General features: G+C 40.0%; 1 protein-coding gene and 1 long non-coding RNA gene across 4 annotated transcripts; both read right to left on the minus strand.

Annotated features, from left to right (window-relative positions):
• Positions 1 to 5,550: 5,550 nt before the first annotated feature.
• On the minus strand, positions 5,551 to 15,248 carry LOC143497172 (uncharacterized). Of its 3 annotated transcripts, none has more exons than XR_013125728.1 (5): positions 14,977 to 15,248; positions 14,664 to 14,777; positions 14,394 to 14,486; positions 10,310 to 10,359; positions 5,551 to 7,662 (listed from the first exon to the last, which is right to left on the minus strand). It is a non-coding gene; the product is annotated as an uncharacterized LOC143497172 (long non-coding RNA). The 3 variants fall into 3 exon arrangements; XR_013125727.1 differs by having other exon boundaries at positions 5,551 to 7,396; positions 7,551 to 7,662; positions 14,664 to 15,248; XR_013125726.1 differs by having other exon boundaries at positions 14,664 to 15,248.
• A 3,380-nt stretch (positions 15,249 to 18,628) lies between these two features.
• LOC143497159 (uncharacterized) lies at positions 18,629 to 23,325 on the minus strand. Its single transcript, XM_076992959.1, has 3 exons — positions 23,077 to 23,325; positions 21,789 to 21,848; positions 18,629 to 20,374 (listed from the first exon to the last, which is right to left on the minus strand). Exon 3 carries the CDS (start codon positions 20,295 to 20,297, stop codon positions 18,957 to 18,959), a length of 1,341 nt encoding a protein of 446 aa, XP_076849074.1. The 5' UTR covers positions 20,298 to 20,374; positions 21,789 to 21,848; positions 23,077 to 23,325; the 3' UTR covers positions 18,629 to 18,956.
• Between the last annotated feature and the right edge of the window lie 450 nt (positions 23,326 to 23,775).

A 23,775-nucleotide genomic window follows, 5' to 3' on the forward strand; every position in this document is an offset into this window, starting at 1 on the left:
CTTATCCATGTATCGTATGATGTTTCCAACAAGCAGGTAGTTAGATAATGGCAGTAATCTATGCAGTTAGGCCCTTATAAAGATCCAGATCTGTCACTTCAGCACATGCTTTCTGATGTCACACAAACACAAACACAAACACACATATCTATGTATCTACCAACATAACTACCTACCTGCCTCCATCTATTTGCTTACCTCCTGTCCAGATGTGGCTTGTAACGAATGAGGTCATACCAAATGGTGAGAAGACTCAGGCTTTAGCCAAACAAGGCGTGTTGGCATGAGGTTCTCCGTGTCCTGGTAGGAGACCTCATCCATGTATCACATGATGTTTCCAACAAGCAGGTAGTTAGATAATGGCAGTAATCTATGCAGTTAGGCCCTTATAAAGATCCAGATCTGTCACTTCAGCACATGCTTTCTGATGTCACACAAACACAAACACAAACACACATATCTATGTATCTACCAACATAACTACCTACCTGCCTCCATCTATTTGCTTACCTCCTGTCCAGATGTGGCTTGTAACAAATGAGGTCATACCAAATGGTGAGAAGACTCAGGCTTTAGCCAAACAAGGCGTGTTGGCATGAGGTTCTCCGTGTCCTGGTACGAGACCTTATCCATGTATCACATGATGTTTCCAACAAGCAGGTAGTTAGATAATGGCAGTAATCTATGCAGTTAGGCCCTTATAAAGATCCAGATCTGTCACTTCAGCACATGCTTTCTGATGTCACACAAACACAAACACACATATCTATCTATCTATCTATCTATCTATCTATCTATCTATCTATCTATCTATCTATCTATCTATCTATCTATCTATCTATCTACCAACATAATCAAATCAACACAAATCAAATCTACCATCACAAATCAAAATTCACTATTTATACTGTACTGTTCTTTCATAATTCCATACATGACCTATTGTGTTTAGGTATGGGGAAACACATATAAAACTAACACACATCAAATTACAGAAAAAAGCAATACGAATTATCAACCAAGCAGAATTTTATGATTCAACAAACAAACTGTTTCTTAAAGTACATGCTCTGAAATTTAATGATTTAGTCGACTTACACATTGCACAGATAATGTATAGGGTACAAAACAATTCACTGCCTAACTGTATTCAGAGGCTATTTGAAATTAGAGACAATAAATATGAGCTTAGGGCAGGGGCGGACTGGCATACATTGCTAGAGTAAGGTAATGAACTCCTATAAACCTGAAAAGTGATTATATATGTAGTTTTTTGTTTGTTTTATTTATTTCTTGACTTTGCTTTGGCATATAGAATGTGAGATAATATAAAAGGGTAGGCAAAATAAGTTAAAGCTTCAGTCTATATCTTATCGGTTTAAATTTATTTTGCTGACATGTTTATTAACGGCAAACTGTTGTTGTTTTTCTGTTTATATATTTATTCTTTTTGTTTATGTCATATAACTTAAATAAACTTCTAATTCAATTGTAATTGAATTCACATCGGATTTAGGTAAATATACGTGTTTAAACAGTCTTACCAGGAATGAACTTGTGCCATCTCTGGTCAATATTGTAGTGGACGCAGTTGTTTCCACACGGGAATATGACTGTTTGATCATCAGATTATTTGTACGAACGCCAAATATGAAGTGGGACTGTGTACCACAACTGCAGCCATAGCTAACTAGCTAACTTTGCAGTCTGAAAAGAAACGATAAAATACACTTTCACTACAAACAATTGCTACACCGTAAAAACAACTAACGATACATTTCAAATATTTCTTAGGGCACGAAAATGTCAGTGCGAAAAAATGACAAAATAAATCGTTCGGCTTGATTGGTGAGTTTTCCAGTAATGAAGCTGGATATCCTGATCGCTAAGAAACTACTAGTTACCTAATTTAACGACAGCTAAATGGACAAGTTACTATCAAAATGTGTAGTTAACACAGATATACATGTGTACATATGAATATTGGTGACCTTGTTTGTTTTTGAGTGAATGATATTGTTAGATACGTTATAGCGCATATATGATTCACCTAACTAGCGAACTTATCTCGCTAAATCAGGCCACACCTCTAGCGTCCATTCTGTTTACAGTAACCAATGTGTTACCCCGGCAACCACCTCAAGGTCACTGGGCAATACTCACGCGGACTCACTACGTAATCCACCGTGTAGCGCGTGAGAGACGTTCCACAACCACCCTGGCCGATAACTGAAAACCCGCTAAGTAGAAACGGTACATTTATTTAAGTATTCATACACTATATTAAGGCTTTATAAACCCACCCCACAGTTTTACGCTACATAAACCTTTCCCATTCCCTTAATAACCATTCCCACACTGTTATGTGCCCGTAGGGTCGCCACCTTTCTCAAATCAAAATGACGGAGGCCACCACAGGCCGTGACCAACAAGTTATGTTGTTTTTTTGTAAAGGGGTGATCAAGAAAGCAATTTGTCATAAATAAAATTAAATACTTTTTAATTTTTTTACTTAAAAAATAAAGTGAAATGAACTTTTAAAATATAAACTAAAGAAGTTGAGAGCTGAATTTAACGGTATATAACTTTAATTTTTTTTTAAATGTGTAAATGTGTGTGTCGTGGAAATTTCCTGAAAATAGATGAGGACTCAGACGTGGTTAAAAGAGAGTTTTATTAAATAAGTAAAAGCGTGAGAGTCTCGTCTAGAACAAGGACTCTGAGGAGAGAGGGCAGTCCAATCTCCTTTATTCCGTTGTCATCACATCTTCACAGTACATTTGGGCAATATAAACATGCATTAAATGTTGTGCTGGAGTTCTTGGGAGATGGCAGCGTTAGCATTACTGGAAGATATTGATAATGGCCGAATTCGCCGAGAGAGTTTTCCGTAATCATTATGATTTTTTTTGGTCCATGATGATGGCTGGCTTATAAGCCGTTTCATATTTCCAAAAACTGTCCTCTTGTGCTGAGTTGGGTCCAGTTTTGGAGAGAGAAACGCGAGGAGTCGCGCATTGCCAGTTCCTTTACAGGTCTGACAACGCTTGGCTTCCTGGCGACTGGCTCGTTTCAAAGAGAACTGCCAGCCCGGCCGGGGATATCCCAGTCATGTCTGAGCCGGACCATGCCAGCTGTTTTGGATGGGATCATCTGCATGTCAGCTAGGTATATAAAGTTCCCATATGAAGCGGTTGACCAGGCAAACATTAAAGCGCAATTTGCAGCGATAGCCGGTTTCACTAATGTAATCGGAGCGATCGACTGCACATTTATAAAGGCACCATCTGAGGAGGAATTTGCTTATGTGAATAAAAAGCTCTTTAATTCCATAAATGTGCAAATAATCTGTGATGCAAAAATGTGCCTTACTAATGTAGTGGCACGTTGGCCTGGATCAACCCAATGATTCGTACATCCTTACAAACAGCATGGTTGGGATAAGATTACAAGCTAGCAGAGTGCGTGATGGGTGGCTTCTAGGTAAACAACAAATTTAAAGCATTTAAATAAAAGCATTTGACATTTCCAGCAAGCCTGTCCCAAAAAGGCACACAACATAGGCATGTCTGGACCAGGGGTGGAAAGTAACTAATTACATTTACTCACATTACTGTAATCAAGTACTTTATATGAGTAATTTGTAATTTTCTGAGTAGTTTTTGAAACATGTAATTTTTACTTTTACTTGAGTACATTTTGACCCAAGTAGTTTTACTTCAGTACATTTGAACGCCCTCACATTACTGAGTAAAAAAATATTGATGGTAAAAAGTTAAATGCGGGCAGAAATTTAAACTTCCCAGAGTCCCAGAACTGAATGCCAATTGCATGGCCTTGCCTTGCGCACGTCCTTTCCATTGTCTCATAATCAGGTCGTAATCTGGTGCTCTTATTTTCCAAAAGGATGAGATTGTTCTATCTTTAAATCTTCTATCTCTCAGGTTCTGTGGGATCCTGTGTACATTTTATTGTGAAAAGTGGAATCCTGTGGGCACTGTATTTTGAATAGTTGGATCCTGTGAGCATTTAAAATAGTGGAATCCTGTGCGCATTTTGTTTTATTTTGAGATGTGGGATCCTATGGTCATTTTATTGTGAATAGTGGGATCTGGTGGGCACTGTATTTTGAATAGTTGGATCCTGTGAGCACTTACTTTTAAATTGTGGGATCCTGTGGGCATTTTATTGTGAGTAGTGGAATCCTGTTGCATTTTAGTTTGATTTGTGGCGTCTTGTGGGCACTTAATTTTGTGTGCATTTTGGTTTTTGAATAATTTGTAATTTAAATTTCTTTATTCTTATCATAGTGTTGTCCGTTGGATAATAGGACTGAAAATTGTTTGCACTTTATGGTACAGGTTGTGACTGTCCTTGTGCTGTGAGGAAGTATGTCCCTGAGCCCAGCTGATCTTTTTGCAAGTGTGGATGTGCACTTAAATACACTTTGAAATCGATTAAAACAACTTGTGCTGAATTTGGTTCATGATTCATCCATGCATTAAATAACTGAAAGTAACTAAGTAACTTTTACTCAAATTACATTTTAAATGAAGTAATTTTGTACTTTTACTCGAGTAAATTTTGAGATGGGTAATTTTACTTTTACTCTGAGTAGATTTTAGGCAAAGTAATGATACTTTTACTCAATTACAATTTTTCAGTACTCTTTCCACCTCTGGTCTGGACCCTTTTAGGGTTGCTCAAGCACCCCTAATGAGAGCTTTTACCCTAGAGCCATCACTGCACTAAATACATGTAAATAACTGCAAAAATGTAAATCCCCAAGCCATGTGAAATATAACCCATGTAAATAATTCCCACGTGCAATATGTGCAATATTTGTAATATGTGCAATACTTGTAACATACATTGTAATATAGCTTGTGCAATATTCAAAATATCACGCAAGCAATCTACGAACCATGTATATGTGGCACTACCTCAACTTATAGATTTATGTTTTATGTTGTGTGTGTATTTACTGTACTGGCAAACACCTTGGATGAGAATCAAATTTCATTGTAATGTAAATTATAATGACAATAAAGGCGATTCTGAAGTCTTTTGTAATCGACGTTTGTTTCTAATAAGCTGAATAAATGTTCAAACCATTGAAAATATATAATTAAATATAGAGTTTAACAAAACAACCCCCACTCCTTACTAAGAAACATGTGCAGTATGTTTTAGAAATAGTGACGTGTTTGGCAGGTTGCTCCAACTTCACCATATACAATTCTAATGCCCTCTGCATCAACTTTTCCACTGAGAAAGTAATTATAAGCATCTAAATTGCAGTAAGCTTTCACTGCCTCTCTGGTGTAAACACACTGTTTCAGCAACATAGTAATGATACACATCTGGGTTTGTCACTTCAGATAAACATTTGGAAACAGTGGGGAAAATGCCTTAAATTCTTCATGTCTGAGACTCAGTTTTGTTTTCTTTCATCTCTGTGATCTCCAATCACATTCGGTCTTTCCATTTAGTACAATCTTAATGATGCATAAGAACAATCAGACCATCTTGTTGATTCAAAAGCTTTATTAGCATTAGAACTTCACATTAAACATTAAATACATGAAATTACAACATCTTCAGGATCTTTTCTGTAGATTAAATATCTTTTAAAGACAACCAGATCATACAGAATTCAGAAACAATGACAAATACAGTTTGAGCTGAGCCATTACAACACTGCCAGCTAACACACTTCAGAAACCGGCCATCCATGAACCCACCTACACTCTCACAACACTCCCATTAAATGCTTCAACACTAAAAGAAAACAAAACAGGTATTTCCCCGATATACCCTTCAATAACTAAGGGATCATTTAAACACAAGATCCTCTCTGACTGAGGAAAAAAGACAAATCAGGTAGGGGTTGTTTAAGTGCATTACTGCCAGTCAAATTACTGGAGCAATTAGATTTTCAGTGCCTGTACTTTTGGTGAAAGCTTGGTTGAGTCCAGGTCCATCAGGATTTTCTGGTACACCTCGAATGTACGCATGCTTTTTGGATAACTCAAGTTGAGTGTGTAGATCAGCCCATAAAGCATCACACATGTATGGCTGACACTCTGCAGGTTATGGAGAACTTCCACACCTTCCAGCACAACACCAACATCAGCAAAGCGTCCATTACCATCAGGACCATGACCCTCTGCTCGGCAACATCTGCTCAGCCTCTCTGGATTCAATGTCCTGGAACAGAAAGAACAGGATGATGAGCTGTGTGACCCTAACCTGGACCACCACAATATAAGCAGCTCATCCTTAGGCCAACTGAATGTTAATTTGAAGATATTTCTTTAAAGCAGTGGTGTGCACAGACATTTTGGGGGGCAAGTACTCGGGGGGGTTGAAGGGCACTGTTTAGCGCACGTGGTACACCTAATTATAAAAAAAATTACAAGCACATGTTGAATGAAATTTGACATTTTATTTGTAACATTCTCTAAACGCGAGTTTTCAACGGAGAAAAGTCACGCAGCCAACTGATAAAATTCATATCCAATATTAACTATATACAGTAATTTTTAAGTCCTTCAGTTAACTTCTGTTTACCCTCCACTGTCTGCAGGCCTTGTTGCATATATTTTGCAATTAGTAAATCAATATAGGCCTACAATTAAGACAGTACAAAGACCAAAAAGAACAAGAAGGAGTTATAGGCTACTGAGTGTTGTCATTACATGAATGCAGATGGGCATTTTTCACAGGTAATGGGGAACTTCCAGTTTCTTCTTTCACAAATGAATGTGTTAATTTATGTTGTCTAACAAAACCTATACAACAGAAAATGTTCAGCTTAACACATAGATCTGCAAACTCTACCTTAATTATTTGTATGTGGTCGTCCTCACGACCAGTCAGCTAAAAATGCTTAGTAGTTTGGTGCTGTATGAGACATTTTACTGCACAACAAAATGATTTCACGTTGGGCTTAGAGGGCAAACGGTAGATTTGACTTGATGTGTATGTGACTTGGCTGGTGGGGACGGGAGAAGAAGTCTATCTGTGACCGTGTGTGCTGTGCTGAAAACGCTTCCTTCCACTCGCTGAACTGAACTGTTGCTGCAGCGCATCTGGTGTTAAAGGAAGAGAGAGGTCGGGCGTGTGCGAGGTGGTGGCTCATTTCAGGGCATTGTTTTTAATCGCTCAGGTTTTCAAAAGATCATTTCAAACCGACCTCAGTAAAATGAAAACCGAAGTTTCTAAAGGGCACTTTCGTTGATAAAGGGTAGAGTTGCTGGTGCTTTAGCACCACCTGATGTCTATGTGTGCACGCCACTGCTTTAAAGCACTGCATATATGTGTTCATGAGAATGAGATGGATGCATGTTCAAGGTAACAATGACCTTAAGACCTTTGATCACCTCCTAAAAGCCTGGAAAAAAAGAAAAAGTCATAAGGATGCATTGTGTGTTTTTGTTAACATGAGATTATATACAGTCTTCTCTCAAATTGTGGACTTTTCAATCAAGATGACAACAACAATTAAAAACTCTGACAAATATTCTTTACAGTAGACTTGTTCTCACGTGTTTAAGGGTTGATCCACCACTGGGGGTAAGGCGTTGTGCTTCTTTAAGACAGAGGGATTTCTGGGGAGACTGCAGAGCCTGCTCTTTTCCTAATGAAGCCTTTGACCTGCTAAAGAAATGCAGTTAACTACACACCAACTAAAAATACATCTAACAATACAGAACCAGGAACCCTCCCACTGATTTTATTCAGATCAGCGATGTAAATACGTAGCTAATAGCTGCTGTAAGAGCCAAATAAGAAACTGTTCATTGGTGCAGGGAAAACGGATTGAAGAAAAGGAGGCAAACCTCTCCAACCACCTCTCCCTCTCTTCTACAGTCTTCCTGTAACGAATGGAACACGCGAGGAGAGATCCTGATGCGGAAGTGAGTGCTTTTTATTAAGATAATTCAGTACAGCAGGCCACGTAGAGCACACAGCGGTGTTATGCTGGTGTAGGGCTGTAGTGGAGTAGCGGTGGTCAGAACGGTCCGAGGTCGAGAGGCGAGAGCAGAGTCCGGGAGGTATCCAGGGGTCAGGCGGGAGACGTGGTCTAGGGGGCAAGCAGAGTTCGGGACACAGGCAGACAGACCGGAGAAAAGGCTTGGTATGCAACAACATGGAGGCAATACTTCGCAACCAGGAAGTGTAGTTCTGGTGCTTAAGTATGTATGGAATGTGGGCGTGGTGGTGAAACAGGTGAACTTGATTATGTCATCGGCTATTCCTGACACTTCCTTCTCTACTCATCTTTTCTCTCTCCTAAGCTCTTGTAGGGGTAAGGTTTATTCTCCTTCTTACTCTCATCACTGGAATAATAGACTTGATGCACAGGCTCCACTACATCCTGACAGGAAGACCTTCATTTCCTGCGTATACTATAAGTTTAAGTGATTAATCAGGTGTGCAGTACTACTCTTGAATATTTTGCACTTTTCTGCCAAGGTGACAATAAATAATCTGACAATTATCATATAAAGGAGTAGTGTTGTTCTCACATGTTTGAGTTGAGCCTGGGCACCTGATAAATCAATTAAAATAGTAGTATGGTAGAGGAAATAAAGATGCAGTCTTCCAGTCAGGGAGTAGTAGTGTGTGTGCATCATGCCTGTTATGTCTAAAGCTGACTCACATTGTGTTTTGCCCAGTTTTTTGCAAATTGGTCACAAAACTTTACCTTGTGACGTAATAAACAAGGGAGGTGCTGAGCAGCATTGAAAAGCTGAAATGATTCAACTTTTCAGCACCCGTAAAGAAGTGAGCTGTCTTGTATTGGCCTAAGAGAGGACAGTAGGAGTGAGAGGAAGGTTGGAGGGAGGATGATAAAGAAGAGAAACAGGGCCTGAAATTCATTTTTCAAAATGAGTGGGAATTCCCCCCTTAAATGTGTCACATAAGGGGGATTTCTACATTTTGGGGGGGGGGATACTTCTGGTGAACCTAAATTCAGGTCTTGCTGTGCAGATCAGGGTAGAGAAGAACCAAGAGACAAGTTACAATGTATATATTTTATATACGTGTATATATATGGTTCTTCTCTACCCTGATCTGTCCTCTCATTGGTCTTTCTTTTCTAAATACTAAAAAAAAAACATTCCAACTGCTCTCTTGGAGGGCCAAGCTGAAATTAGCATACATTGGTTAGGCTTGTTATAACTTAATTTTACCTCTGTTTTGTGTGCTGAAATGTGTCATCACATCACAATCAGCTGACTGGGCATCAGGCAGAATTTTATGCATTGCAGTAATCCAGGGTTGCCAACTCTCACGCAATGAGCGTGAGACACACGCATTTGACCGTCTTCACACGTACAAACGCCACATCCGATTTCTCACGCTGAAAAAATCTAGTTTATTTACCTCTGATCTACATCTATGATTCAATGAGTTACTAGTTCGCTCTGGAGCCACTAGTTCGCTTATATCGCTCTGATATAATACTTAATGTGTCCATTTTATACACCCCCCCCCCCCCCCCCCAACAATTTACACACGCACACCCCACCCCCGGCCTATATTTTACACACACGCCGCCACCCCCCTCCCTCCCTCCTAAAATCAAATCTCACTCAAAGTGATAAAGTTGGCATCCCTGGTAATCTGTTTTTTTGCACTTCTCCTCCGTTATCGACCACCACTTTCAGATCAGCCTCGCGCTTTCTTTTCAGTGCTGCTGTATGAGAGACACTAGCCGAGTGGCGACTTAAAGTCGATGTTTTGTAGCATCGGCTGGTAAAAGGCACAGCACTGTACATTTTACAAATCGAGCAGCTCATTTCACCGCTATTAAGTTCGAGCCAAGGATATATTCTTGGCCAGTTGGACTGAAACATATCTTTGGACTGCTGCTTTAGTTTACTACCGTCACCTGTGTGTGAACACTGAGGATTAGTTTGGTCAACGTCACCGCCGCTGCGGTGCTAGGAAGAGTGAGAGCGCCGAGTGCAGCGTCCAGTACGGACGTCGGTCTGTCCGACTATCTGTCCGTCTCACAATACAAACCGAGCTATGTTTTGCTGAACGTTTTCGCTGTAATTGTGTGCGGGAAGTTTCCCGCATTATTATGGCTAAAATTGCGGGAATCGAAGAAATAGTGCGCAATTCCCGCAATCCCGCACTGAAATTCAGGCCCTGAGAAAGAACCAACCTTTCCCTAACCTTCCCATGTCTCTCCCTTTACTCCTCGACTGTTGGAAACACCCCCTTCTAGTCAATATTCAGCCCCAAGAGCAAAAATAATTCATGCTTCCAACTACACTGCTTTATGACTTACCTCTTGACATCTGGCTTTGGCTTTTCTGACTGCCTCAGATCCTCAGCTGCCTTTTCACAGAGAAAAACACTAATTATCCCATTGTTTCTCTCCATGAACAGCAATGCTAAACATACTACAAGAAAGACAGGAATGACATATTTGTAAATTACATTGTAGAAGGAACAAAATTGAGAATAACCCATTAATACCAAATTTGTCACCTTTTTAAATTCCCATGCAAAATTGTGTGAAGTTACACTGGTGGGAGAGGAGTGAGTATGAGAGAAAGAAAGATACAGAGAAGACAGTAGGAGACAACAGTGAAAAGAGCAGGATGGAGAGAAAAAGAGACTGAGAGGAGAGTAGATGAAGACAAAGTATGAGAGGGAGACGGTGTGAAATGGACAACTGCTAATCAGGCTTGTATTCAGGGTTCATACACTTTTTTGACAACTAATTTCCATGACTTTTCCATGACTTTCAGACAAATTTCAATGACTGTACATTCTCTAAACATATGTGTAGACACAAAAAATAAGAAAAAATCCAGGCTAAAATTCCACAGTATATCATCAATTAATGAAAAGACACATAATTGAAAAAATAAACATTTACCGTATTTTCAATATCAATATAAGCCGCATCTAAGTTTTTTTAATGGAAAATGTTGTAGCTATAAGCCGTATCCGGGCTAAAAGCCGGTGAGTTCCCGCTTACCGACGGGTCTGGTTAACGACGGACGGAGTTACGACCGACTTTTCTTAATTTCGTGCGGTGCGTGGAGGTGCAGTGGCAGCACTGTGGAGTGTAGTGGAGTGTTGTGTTGTGTAGTGTTGTGTACGATAAGCTGAAGCAGCACAGCCTCCACCGCAGCCCATCTCGGCAACGCGGTCGCTCTTTCTCACGCTGTACGCACGAGAACATTGTTAGTTTTTTTCTATTCTGTGTTTACGATCAAGGCGTGTCTAAATCTAGAATCCGTGTATCATTCGTTCATTTGATATTCAACTTAAAATCAAAATCGGAAAATCAAAAAACCATTCATTATTTTGTTTTTCGTTTTGAATATAAAAACAAAAAAACAAACCAGGCTTGTATTTTTCAGTTTTTTATTTGATGATCCAAACAAAAATAGCAAAATAAAAAAACGGGTTCGGAGCCGAACTTGATTTTGATTTTTTAACTTGACCCATTTGTGTGCCCCGGAAGTTACTGATATGTTTATTCTTCGTGGTCTTCGTTTGTGCGGGAGTGCGCTGCAGTGTTACTTGTTCTACTCTGAGCCTAAACATTGGAACATAGTCTATATTGGTATAGACAACGTGACCATATTGGAACCACATTCTAGATTAATTAAATATTTATTTGAAGGTGGCAAGACGCCTGCAGAGATTTCGTGCACGTTGCAGCAAATGGATATCCAGTGATGATCCGGTGTTAATATTTGTCATTGTGTTTTGTAGTGTTCGTTTACTTTAGTCTCTGCTGTGTTTTCTGTGCCTTGTATTATTTATATAAACGTGTTTTCCTTTCATAATCGCTGTGGTCCTTTATATTCCTTCGTGAGTGTTTCTGTGAAGTGTGTTCTGTATGCCTTGTAAGTTGCGCACTCTCCGTGTGGGCGCGGTTCACTTAGAGCTAGGGTGACCAGACGTCCTCTTTTTCCCGGACATGTCCTACTTTTGAGACCTAAAAAATGTCCGGGGGGAATTTGTTCGACTGCCTCAAACAGAATACATGTACAGTGCAAAAGTGTTTACAAGTGAAAGCACGTGTGTCCGCCGGTTCTACGGCGATGAAACGAAAGTGTACGTTTACGGAGGAGTTAAAGAGAAAAAACGTTCGACACACACACCATCCACCTAAATCATTCACCGATACACCGATGACCCCCACCCAGTACAAAAGGTGTCCTCCTTTTCAGAAACCCAACTCTGGTCACCCTACTAGAGGAGACTAGCTCCGTTAAAGTATGTGCCAGCCCTTTATCGCGATTGTGTCCAACCCACCACGTTACACAGATATTGGTATATTATTTATTTCAGTAATTCCATTCAAAAGATGAAACTTGTATATTATACTCATTCGTTGCACGCCGACTGATATATTTAAGAAAATTTGAATATTGTGAAAAGGTTCAATATTGAAGACAATATTAAATAGCTAATGAACTAAAACTGGTCTCTCAGTCTAGTTCTGTATGCTAGACAGTCATGGGAAAGAAAAACAAGTAGTTATATATATTAAGTGCATCCTAAACAACAACCTACAACTCTTATTACAGGTGCTGTTCATAAAATAAGAATATTATGAAAAGCTATTGAAATAATTAGATAAAAACTCACCACCACTATTAGGTAAGAGGTAGAAATACTCATATCTGAGTTGTAGGTTGCTGGTCATCATGGGCTTAATGTAATACAACTTGTTTGGTGCTGTTCTGATGGACCGTTTAAAAGCTATTGAAATTAAAAGATAAAAACTCACCACCACTATTAGGTAAGAGGTAGAAATACCCATATCTGACTTATAGGTTGTTGCTTAGGATTGCGCTTAATATATAATAGCTTGTTTTATGATCTTATGATGCACCATTTAAAAGCTATTGACATAATTAGACAAAAACTGACCTCCACAAATTGGTGCAAGGTAGAAATACCCATATAAATGTGCCATATTTTGTCAATTGTGATTTTTTTTCACCGCGATCGAAATTTGTCCTCCACTTTTTACCCATCTGTGCAGTTAGAACACACACACACTAGTGATTACTAGGGGGCTGTGGTGCACACGTGCCCAGAGCAGTGGGCAGCCCGGCACCCGGGGAGCAGTTGGGGTTGGGTGCCTTGCTCAAGGGCACCTCAGTCATGGCCTCAAGCCTGGGAATCAAACCCACGACCCTCCGGTCACAAGACCAGTTCCCTACAATCAGGCCATGACTGCCCGTTGTATTACAAGTTGTATTACACAAAGTGCATCCTAAATAACAACTATATACTTTGTGTAATACAACTTGTTTGGTGGTCTTATGATGGACCATTGAAAAGATATTGAAATTATTGAAAAGAAAAAAAAACAGAGTGCGCAGTGCTCTGGGGCCTTTACTACCGCCACTTGCGTCCGTGTTAACGTAATTTGTAGACGGTGCCTTAGACGTCGTAGCGGTCACAATAGTACATTTTAAATAAAATGTTGTATACAACTTAAATATGTATATTCCTGGCGTAAACAAAGTTGTAGATATTTATTTTGCACATTTGGGCACTTATTATTGAAGAAAGAATTCCGAATATGCAAACGTGAAACCAACTTTACCGCAGTCAAACGAAGACCACGAAGAACAACTTCCGGGGCACACAAATGGGTCGAGTTAAAAAATCAAAATCAAGTTCGGCTCCGAATCCGATTTTTAATTTAGCTAGTTTTGTTTGGATCATCAAATAAAAAACTGAAAAATACAAGCCTGATTTGTTTTTTTGTTTTTATATTCAAAACGAAAAACAAAATAATGAACTGTTTTTTTGATTTTCCGATTTTGATTTTCAGTTGAATATCAAATGAACGAATGATACACGGATTATCTAGGTTCGCGCTTAACGACGAAAACTGCTTTGCGTCGGACTTTTCAGTCTCTAACCCCAACGTTAACCAGTTGGTTAACCACACAGTGCACATTTTGCATGCCCCGTGTCCTTGTCTTTCTCAAGCCATAGCTTGTATTTGTCCAACTGAAGCAGCCATAGTTGAATCGGCATTTACCAGCATTACGCTGATTTACACGTCATCAAAGTACAATCTACAGCTCCGCTTGGAGTCCAACGCTAACGTAGCGAACTAACCTGTGAAGTTACGTTAGTGGTCCGCACAAAGAAAAAACATGGCTATATTATATATGTTTATTTTTTCTTCCGGTTATCGACATATATTTATTGTGTCAAGCAAATTTCCATGACTTTTCCAAAACATTTGAGTATTTTTAGTTTTTCCAAAACTTATCCAGGCCTGGAAATTGCTATTTTCAAATTCCATAACTTTTCCAGGTTTTTCATGACCGTACGAACCCTGTGTATTGGTTATAGTTTCAGTTAACATGTCCACGTACTTGCCATATGTTCAAAGAAGACAAGAAGGCTTCCTTCTGTGTGATGTTCTCAAGGCGCTGGAGTTCATAAGCAGATAGTCCACAACATGCATCCTAGTGATCCCCCCACCACACACACACACACACACACACACACACACAAATATTAGAATCCAGCTGATCAGAACCAAGAATCAAAATGACTTGACATTATTTGAAAGGCTTTTCTTACTTAACACTTCCAAATCATGCTGCTGGGTCATAAGAAATATGAAGTGTCTGTGTCCTCACCTTGTTGTTTTGGTGAGAATTGTCATCCTTTGCATAGTAAAGGCGTTTAGGTTTGGGTGCCCCAACCTGGCCCACTTTATCCTCAGGTTCCTCTGGACCAAGTGGATTTACTTCCTACAAAGCGACAGCACTACCACCACTTTACTTTTGGGAATTTCTCATTCTAAACAAACAAGCCATTGGACTTAATGATAAACTACTGGTGGTCAAGGTCAATGTGTTCTCATGTCTATCCCATTCTCATGAACGGCACGTTACCCGGCACATCTGGATGGAAATTCCATCTGGCACAAAAGACAGTAGGCTGACATACCCCGTATTCTTTAACCAGTGTGCCCAGGTCTTCATTGAGGTAGATGCTCAGACAACTCAGCACACAATCACGCACAATCAAGACAGCTCACATTGATGTCTTCATTCTGGGAAAACAAACAAACACATGATTCATGCTTGTTAGTGTCAGAGACTCAATAAAACACAGGTGCTGAGGCTAACAAAGTCACTGACATTTCCCTAGTGGACCACCCCATCTGTAAAACACTCCAACAAAGTTATTTGTACTCACGACTAAGCTTGTGAAGCACATTGACACCCCTCCCCCCTAAAAAAAAAGACACTTTTATATTGCAGATTTGCATGAATCACAGAAATGCCATATTGTGCATTCACAGCACAGAATTTTGTCAAAATGTAATGAGTTTGCACCTACCAAAACACCTCCATGGCACGAGTTCTCAAGTTCACCTTTAAATAAGCAGACAGCGCCTAGTTTATTACAAAATGAGTATACTAAATGTTGTGGACAAAGAGAATGCTTTCCGGCTTGCTTTGCAACTGATATAACTAGTAATTTTAACCTGCATGAAAACCAACCGCAATAGGTTAGTTTAATCCAGTATCAAACTGTATTACCGAACTAGCTAAGATGTCATGAAAAAGCAAGCCTGTTCGCTGTGATGTTAGCATGTGTTGGTATTGTCTTGTCCAGCAACACGATCGACATAAAACTACTTAAAATAATCAAGAACTATACAAATACATTTACATTGATGTGATGCGATATAAACTGCACGATTAGGACACATTTGAAAGTAATAAAACAGGATGTCTCGGATTGCTTACCGTGGCATGGACGACTCCTACCCACATGAACCTGCCTGCTGGAGACCCGCGGGAGAGCAGCGCATTTCATTTCTCATAACTTCAATGAAAACCAGTCACATACATTTTATATAACAGAATCTTGTTTGATTTACAACTGTAATTATTTCAACTGTGTAGGTATAAATTAACTAATTACATTCAAGACATTTTAGAATTGATTAGATTATGTAGATAATAATTAATGTTAAGGCATAAATATAAAATATATGAGTTTTTAAATAAAATCAAATAGATGTAAATGCATAAAATGAATCATTTCTGCCATGAATCATTTCTGTGAGTGTAACAAACTAAAGACAAAAAACACTAAAAGGTCTGTTTGTGTAGTATTGCTTTTAATCTGTCAATAGAGCATTTACAGACTTTCAGAAGAGTCAAAAACACCACCATGATTTCCATGGAGTCCCAGTTAAAACATGTATGCCAGGGGTAATCAATTATATCTTTCCTCGGTCCAATTTTGGTCCGGGTCGGCGGTGTCGAACGTAAGTTGTTGAGCGGGGAGGGGGGGGGGGGAGGGGGGGGGCGAACGTAACACTCGTCACGGAATGTTTTTCCAGTAGCCCTGAAATAAATGCTCCGGTTTAAAATTTAGTCTCCCGTAAAAATAAAAAAATATTTTTGGAATTTGGGTCCGTATCCAGTTAATCGGGAATGTGATTGGATCCGGACCGCCATTTGGTGACCCCTGAGGTATGCACATTTCACATCAGCTTTAGTCACATATTAAAAACTAATTAAATTATTGAAACACATTGAAATTTCCGGACTAATATATTTACAGGAATCCAAAACACACAATAACACTTTGTAAGCAAGTGTAGTCCATGCTTTCTGTAGGTCACGGAATAGAGGTGATGCAGAGATTTTAAGGAGGGTGTCATGTCTAGCCCCGCCTCCCTGTCAATCATGTATCACTTTTTAGTCTGTTCAGTCACGCCCCATGTTACTTCCCCTTCAGCTGTGTCTCATTTGTAATTTAGTTCTGGTATTTAATCGTTGGTGTTCAGTCTTTGTGGGTTATTGTAAGGTGATGGTGCATATTATAGTGAAACTTATTGTGAAAGTAAAAATTATGGTGACCGTTTGTGGTCTTGTGCAGTCTGTTGTGTCTTGGATGTCAGATTTGATTAATCTTTCTATATTTCTGTTTTGTTCATGGCTTCTCGTGTCTGTAGATGTCTGTGTGTGTAGTTTGTTAAGTTTTAGTGTTCTGTTATATGTCAGGTTGCTGGTCGAGTCTGTTGTCTTTATGTCTAATGATTAGTTGGTCATATGTGTGTTAGCCAGTTAGTTCCGTTAGTGTCATCATGCCACATTGTGCTCGTGTTGTTCGTGTGTCTACTGTCAATTTGTGTGCAACCCCGTATGTTCAAAGTAAAACCCGTTTGTTAAAAAACCAATCCCCTCAGAGATTGTGTGCGCTTCCTGATTGCACAACACCTGCCACGTCACAGAATAATCCACCATTAAAGGACAGTGAGGGAGTCTTACGAGGTGAGGCATTATCAGAAGGAGGATTACGGTTATCTTCCAATGTGTATCTTGTCTGAGGACTTGATTAAACAGGTTAGGGATGGTGAACCGTTTGAGCTACCCTCCTCGATTTGTCCCTCCCACGAGTTCAATGAGGAGGATAATTTGGAGGGGTTCATTCTCCAGAGCAGACAATTTTTTTTTAATTTGTCCTTGTCTCAGCCGAGAGAGGAAATGAACACCCTCGATGGGTTTTTAAACTTCTTAGGGCACGATTTGGCAAGAGTGGATCCACTGTTGATTTTGAATTTGGTGTATTCTCTGCTCCCGAGGTTGTTCATTTTCCACCTAGAGCACACAAGAGAGGAAGTCTCAGCACAGACACCAGTACCCTAGAAGGTTACCACAGCCCCAACTACTAAGAGACCTGCTACAAGGACAGAGCAGCAGGACGTTAAAATGGCTGTTCAGTACAGTTCGCTGCTCCAAATCTGTAGCAGTACAGTGTACATCAAAGGCCAGCAGACGAGTGTCTGTGGCTGTACAATGCAGCCCCGACCTGCTAACAAGACTCTACATCAATACAGTGGTAAATAGGACCTGTTACGGCTCATGTACCCCTGGTGGCACCCCTAGAATCCCCAGAGGTACCAAAACATTTTTGGGGGGTACGGAGCATATTTGTATATGTGGTCTTTCATATATTCACCTCTGTATTGTTATCCGGTAACGTTTCTCATGTTCAATTACCAACTACTATCTCTTATGTGCCAATCCACATTTACACTAACAAACTAATCACATTCATAACCAAGCAGGGACACTGATGCCAGTTAGCCTCCTAGCCATGGAGAGTGAAAACATAAGAAAACTTAAAATCATTCATGACTGATGAGGAAACGTTCAAACGTCTGTGCTCAGAGTCTCCCACTACTGTTTACCTGTGTGAATGTGTTGATGTTGCTGGAGATGACTCCGCTGAGTAAAGCCTGGTTTATACTCGACGCGCCGCGAGCGGCGCGAGGGCCCGCGCGGCGAAAATGACGTAATCGCGGTGGCTCCGCCCGTGCGCGAGGGCCTCGCGCGCTGTCGCGGCGCGAGGTCGTGCACCTCCCGAATTTTGTAACTTCGCGCGCGCGCCGCGCTTCAGCGCGATGGACAAAGTCATGTTTGCCGGGTTCATACACCTATACAAGGTGGAATTAATGCACTTGTACGTCACTTTAAAGGTCCATTTCAATATTTCCCAGCACGTTAAACTTAATTAAGTTAAATATTTATACATATACTCGAAATGAATCGAAATAATTCGCTTTTTTATCACATTAGTTTATGGTTGTTTATTTTCAAAACGCCCAATCTTAACGTCTTCACGTTCTCTCATGTGTCGCCCTGGAATTACAAGAGGCTCGTATTTGTTAACGTATCGTTTCGGACAACACTGCAAAGCCATATTTACGTTTGATGCCTGATGTGTATATATACGGTCTCTGGTCAGGTAAAAATGTTCTTTCCCCGTTTTTGCAGGGGTTTTTTATTCTCCACTGCCACCTATCGTTTCGGAGAACACTGCAGCGACGCTCGCGACGTTCGCGAAAGTATAAACGCCTACACCGCTCGCGCAGGGTCGCGCGAGGTGGGCGGAGCCGCGCGCTACGGTCGCTCGCGAAAGTATAAACCAGGCTTAAAACTCTTCCCACACTCTGAGCAGTGATATGGCTTCTCTCCTGTGTGAATGTGCTGGTGCAGTTGAAGACTTCCCTGTGTAGTAAAACTCTTCCCACACTCTGAGCAGTGATATGGCTTCTCTCCGGTGTGAATGCGCTGGTGTTTTTTGAAATTACTCTGTGTAGTAAAACTCTTCCCACACTCTGAGCAGTGATATGGCTTCTCTCCTGTGTGAATGTGCTGGTGCAGTTGAAGACTTCTCTGTGTAGTAAAACTCTTCCCACACTCTAAGCAGTGATATGGCTTCTCTCCTGTGTGAATGCGCTGGTGTTCATTGAGATGACTCTGTTGAGTAAAACTCTTCCCACACTCTGAGCAGTGATATGGCTTCTCTCCTGTGTGAATGCGCTTGTGCAGTTGAAGACTTCCCTGTGTTATAAAACTCTTCCCACACTCTGAGCAGTGATATGGCTTCTCTCCTGTGTGAATGCGCTGGTGTTCGTTGAGATGACTCTGTTGAGTAAAACTCTTCCCACACTCTGAGCAGTGATATGGCTTCTCTCCTGTGTGAATGCGCTGGTGCCGTTGAAGATTACTCAGTGTAGTAAAACTCTTCCCACACGCTGAGCAGTGATGTGGCTTCTCTCCTGTGTGAATGCGCTGGTGTTTTTTGAGACTACTCTGTTGAGTAAAACTCTTCCAACACTCAGAGCAGTGATATGGCTTCTCTCCTGTGTGAATGCGCTGGTGTTCGTTGAGATGACTCTGTTGAGTATAACTCTTCCCACACTCTGAGCAGTGATATGGCTTCTCTCCTGTGTGAATGTGCTGGTGCAGTTGAAGACTACTCTGTGTAGTAAAACTCTTCCCACACTCTGAGCAGTGATATGGCTTCTCTCCTGTGTGAAGGCGCTGGTGTTTGTTGAGAGAACTCTGTCTACTAAAACTCTTCCGACACTCTGAGCAGTGATATGGCTTCTCTCCTGTGTGAATGCACTGGTGTTCATTGAGAGGACTCTGTCGATTAAAACTCTTCCCACACTCTGAGCAGTAATATGGCTTCTCTCCGGCGTGAAAGCGCTGGTGTGTTTTGAGATTATTCTGTTGAGTAAAACTCTTCCCACACTCTGAGCAGTGATATGGCTTCTCTCCTGTGTGAATGCGCTGGTGTTGCTGGAGATTTCCCTGTGTAGTAAAACTCTTCCCACACTCTGAGCAGTGATATGGCTTCTCTCCTGTGTGAATGTGCTGGTGTTGCTGGAGATGACTGTGTTTAGTAAAACTCTTTCCACAATCTAAGCAGTTGTAGCTTTTCTCCTTTTCCATGTTTACTGATTTCAACAGTCTGACATACTCCTCACAGATAAATGTGTTTATGTAGGTAACGTTTACAGCATTGATTCCTATAGGAAAAAGACATTGCAAATTCATTGTGAGATGAAGATGAAACAATCATGACAAATAACCATTTGGGCTCTGCATAATGCTAAAGACATTCATGCTAAATACCATCAGGAGACAGTGCTAGGCTTCCTTACTTAAAATGAAAACATTTGTCTATGTTGTGATACGTGTCTCTCTCTGTTTGGTTCAGTGCCACTCTATGTGCCAGTCTATAGGTACTTTTATTTTGTAGGGTTCATCAACTTTATTTTCAAAGTTGTTCTTTTCCTTCCTTTCTCTCTCATGGTGCTGCAGAGCTGCTTTGGTCTGTTGAAGCTCCTTATGAGTTCCAGCAGTGTGATTTGATCTTTTTAATTATTGTGCATCAGAGAATTAATCTATGGGCAGCACCAACATATCACAGAAAATTCACCTGTGCACACGATTACTCATTGTGCCATGTTTCCAGGTAGATTGAAGGTAAAAATGATGATGGCCTCTTTAGAAAGCACTCCTGTTAAAAGTGTGTAAAAAGTCACATGATCTACAAAGGACATATTTTGTACGTACGTATTTGTACGTGTAGTGTGATGTATTGGAAAGTTGCTGTGCATTTGTTTGAACGTCACATATGAATTTACAACTATCACATTTTGTATTTGTAAGTCACTGTTTTCATTTGAAAATCACGTTGTTTGCTTGCAAATAGTATATTTGTGGAATATGTTCTGTTTGTTTACAATGATTGGGCAGCATTATAACCCCATAGCAGAGTTACTGTCCTGTTCAGAAGGGTCTATAACCCAGTCTTTGTGCGTATAATGAGATTGGGAGATGCGGTGTTAATACTGTGTAAAAGGATGTATAACCCAGCCTGTGTGTGTATAATGAGATTGAGAGATACTGTGTTAATACTGTGTTAAAGGATGTATAACCCAGCCTGTGTGTATAATGAGATTGGGAGATACTGTGTTAATACTGTGTTAAAGGATGTATAACCCAGCCTGTGTGTGTAATGAGATTGGGAGATACTGTGTTAAAGGATGTATAACCCAGCCTGTGTGTAATGAGATTGGGAGATACTGTGTTAATACTGTGTTAAAGGATGTATAACCCAGCCTGTGTGTGTATAATGAGATTGGGAGATACTGTGTTAATACTGTGTTAAAGGATGTATAACCCAGCCTGTGTGTGTATAATGAGATTGAGAGATACTGTGTTAAAGGATGTATAACCCAGCCTGTGTGTGTATAATGAGATTGGGAGTCTGTTCAAAGACCCAAAAACAAAAAAGGCTGCATTATGTATTCAAATCCAAAAGGTACAATTGGGCATACAGGCTACCTGTAGGCTGTGTGTGTGCTTTAAACTGTTGCTTAATTATCTGGATTATACTGAGAAATGTATCAGTCACAGGTTTAAAATATAACTCACCTCTTCAGAAGATCTCAAATCTCTCACTGTTAAGACAACTTCTTCAACATTTTTGTTGGACTGAAAATGATTGGAATGAAATAATTAAAATTCCACACTTCACATTTATTAAAATAGAAAACATGTACATGCACACGTGGTGTAGATCTAACACATCTACTTTATTCAAACTGTTTCTCAACATAGATCTCTGTGCCATTTCATATTAAATGCCATGTCATTTTTACAGTGTATCTGTAAAAGGTGTTTGAGATCTACAGTATAGGCGAGATCTACTGCCATCTTCTAGTGAAATATAAAATAGCTTTTTTGTAAAAGGGCATTTTATACTGTGCTGGCAGGCTGCATATTGTCACCTGGTCCGAACTTTGGACATGCCTGCACTACAGCATAACTTCCTATAAACACCAACATAACGTTTTAGTAAAATGTACATTTGATCTCATATTGTCTGTCACTGATAAATAACAATGTACAAACAACTGGAGAAAATGACAGATGGGTTGAAAACTCAAATGCTGATCCCACAGATCACTACGACCTTTACCAAGACTACATGCACTCAGGGTGACAACATTAACATGCAAGCCTAAAATAATACATGTTATTCCCATCATTTATTTTATTTGCTCTGAAATATAGATACTAATTTGAAAAAGACAAAGGATCTTGCAGGGTGACTATTTACAAGACTAGATTCCTTTAAAGATCATTTTATATCGTGTGGTGGATATTTACAAAAAGAGAAACCGATTAACAATGGGAAAATAATTAGAAACCAAGTGCGTAAATTACATTTCAATGCGGGGGTGGGGAGACAATACACAGTAAACATTTTCTAAAGGAGTTCCTGAGGGGGCGTCAAAGCTTCTCCCAAATGTTGTTATTGTGCTTAGGAAAAGTACACCAGTATATATCTGTATGATTTCACCTAAACGTAAAAACACTCCAATGAATAACCAAACTAAATCAAATATTAAATCTACAGTAATAAAACCGCATAATATAACTAGATAAGCTTTTATCTTTGTAACAGGAACCACTGGGCTACTAAACAAAAGATCCAAATATAATTATATTCGTATAGTATCAAATAAGTAGCTACGTTATCTGGCTGGGTTAGTTAGCGCTACAACATCCATTATAAAAACACTTTAACACATTGAATTTTCCACCAACTTAGTCAAGACACGAGATTCAACCGTGAGGTAACGGAACGAACAAAATAGTGTGGTTAAGATGTGGTTAAAAGGTGTTAGTGGTACGTATTACTAAGTTAAATACTTACAGGTCAACCAGTAGTCCAACACTTCCAAACACCAACACGACAATAGGCGCAACTCCACTAAACGCCCGATGCTGATATTGAGAATAAGGAAACCTGTGGTCTGTAATGTCCGATGGTGATGGTAGGTAGAGGTGGGCGGATCGATCCAAATATCGATACCAACGCTGATATTGATTTGGAGCAATACTCGTGTAAAAAGATTAATACTCAATCTTTTTAACTCTCCCGCACACACCGACTGCTGCTGCGTACGTGGATTCATCAAAGTCTCTTCTCTGTCTGTAAGAGCAGCGTTGCCAACAAGTATCCGTATCTGCAGAAGCAAAAGTCCAGGGGGTGGAGCTAGATCTAGATCCAACTCCTCCCACCGTCCATAGTTTCTTTTGGTCGGTCCAGGGGGAGGAGCTGCATCTAATCCAACTACTCCTACGTGTCGCTTACGTTTTCCGACCAGGAAATATAAATCCAATAAATTCACCCTTAAGACTGCTACCGTTTAGAGATCAAAATGTTCTTTAAATGTTATTTAAATAACATAATACACGTTTTTTAAGTTTACAAGAAAACGTAAAAGTTGCCAACTCCTCAGTAAGGAAAGACGCTATTGGCTATCCTAAAAGTCACAAAATGGCGTCATCGCGTACTTTGCATAATACCTGTTTTTGAAGCTGTAAAATAATAACGTTGTGGGAGAGAAAA

This window comes from Brachyhypopomus gauderio, unplaced genomic scaffold, assembly GCF_052324685.1.
Source record: "Brachyhypopomus gauderio isolate BG-103 unplaced genomic scaffold, BGAUD_0.2 sc101, whole genome shotgun sequence".
In the NCBI taxonomy this organism is placed as follows: Eukaryota; Metazoa; Chordata; class Actinopteri; order Gymnotiformes; family Hypopomidae; genus Brachyhypopomus; species Brachyhypopomus gauderio.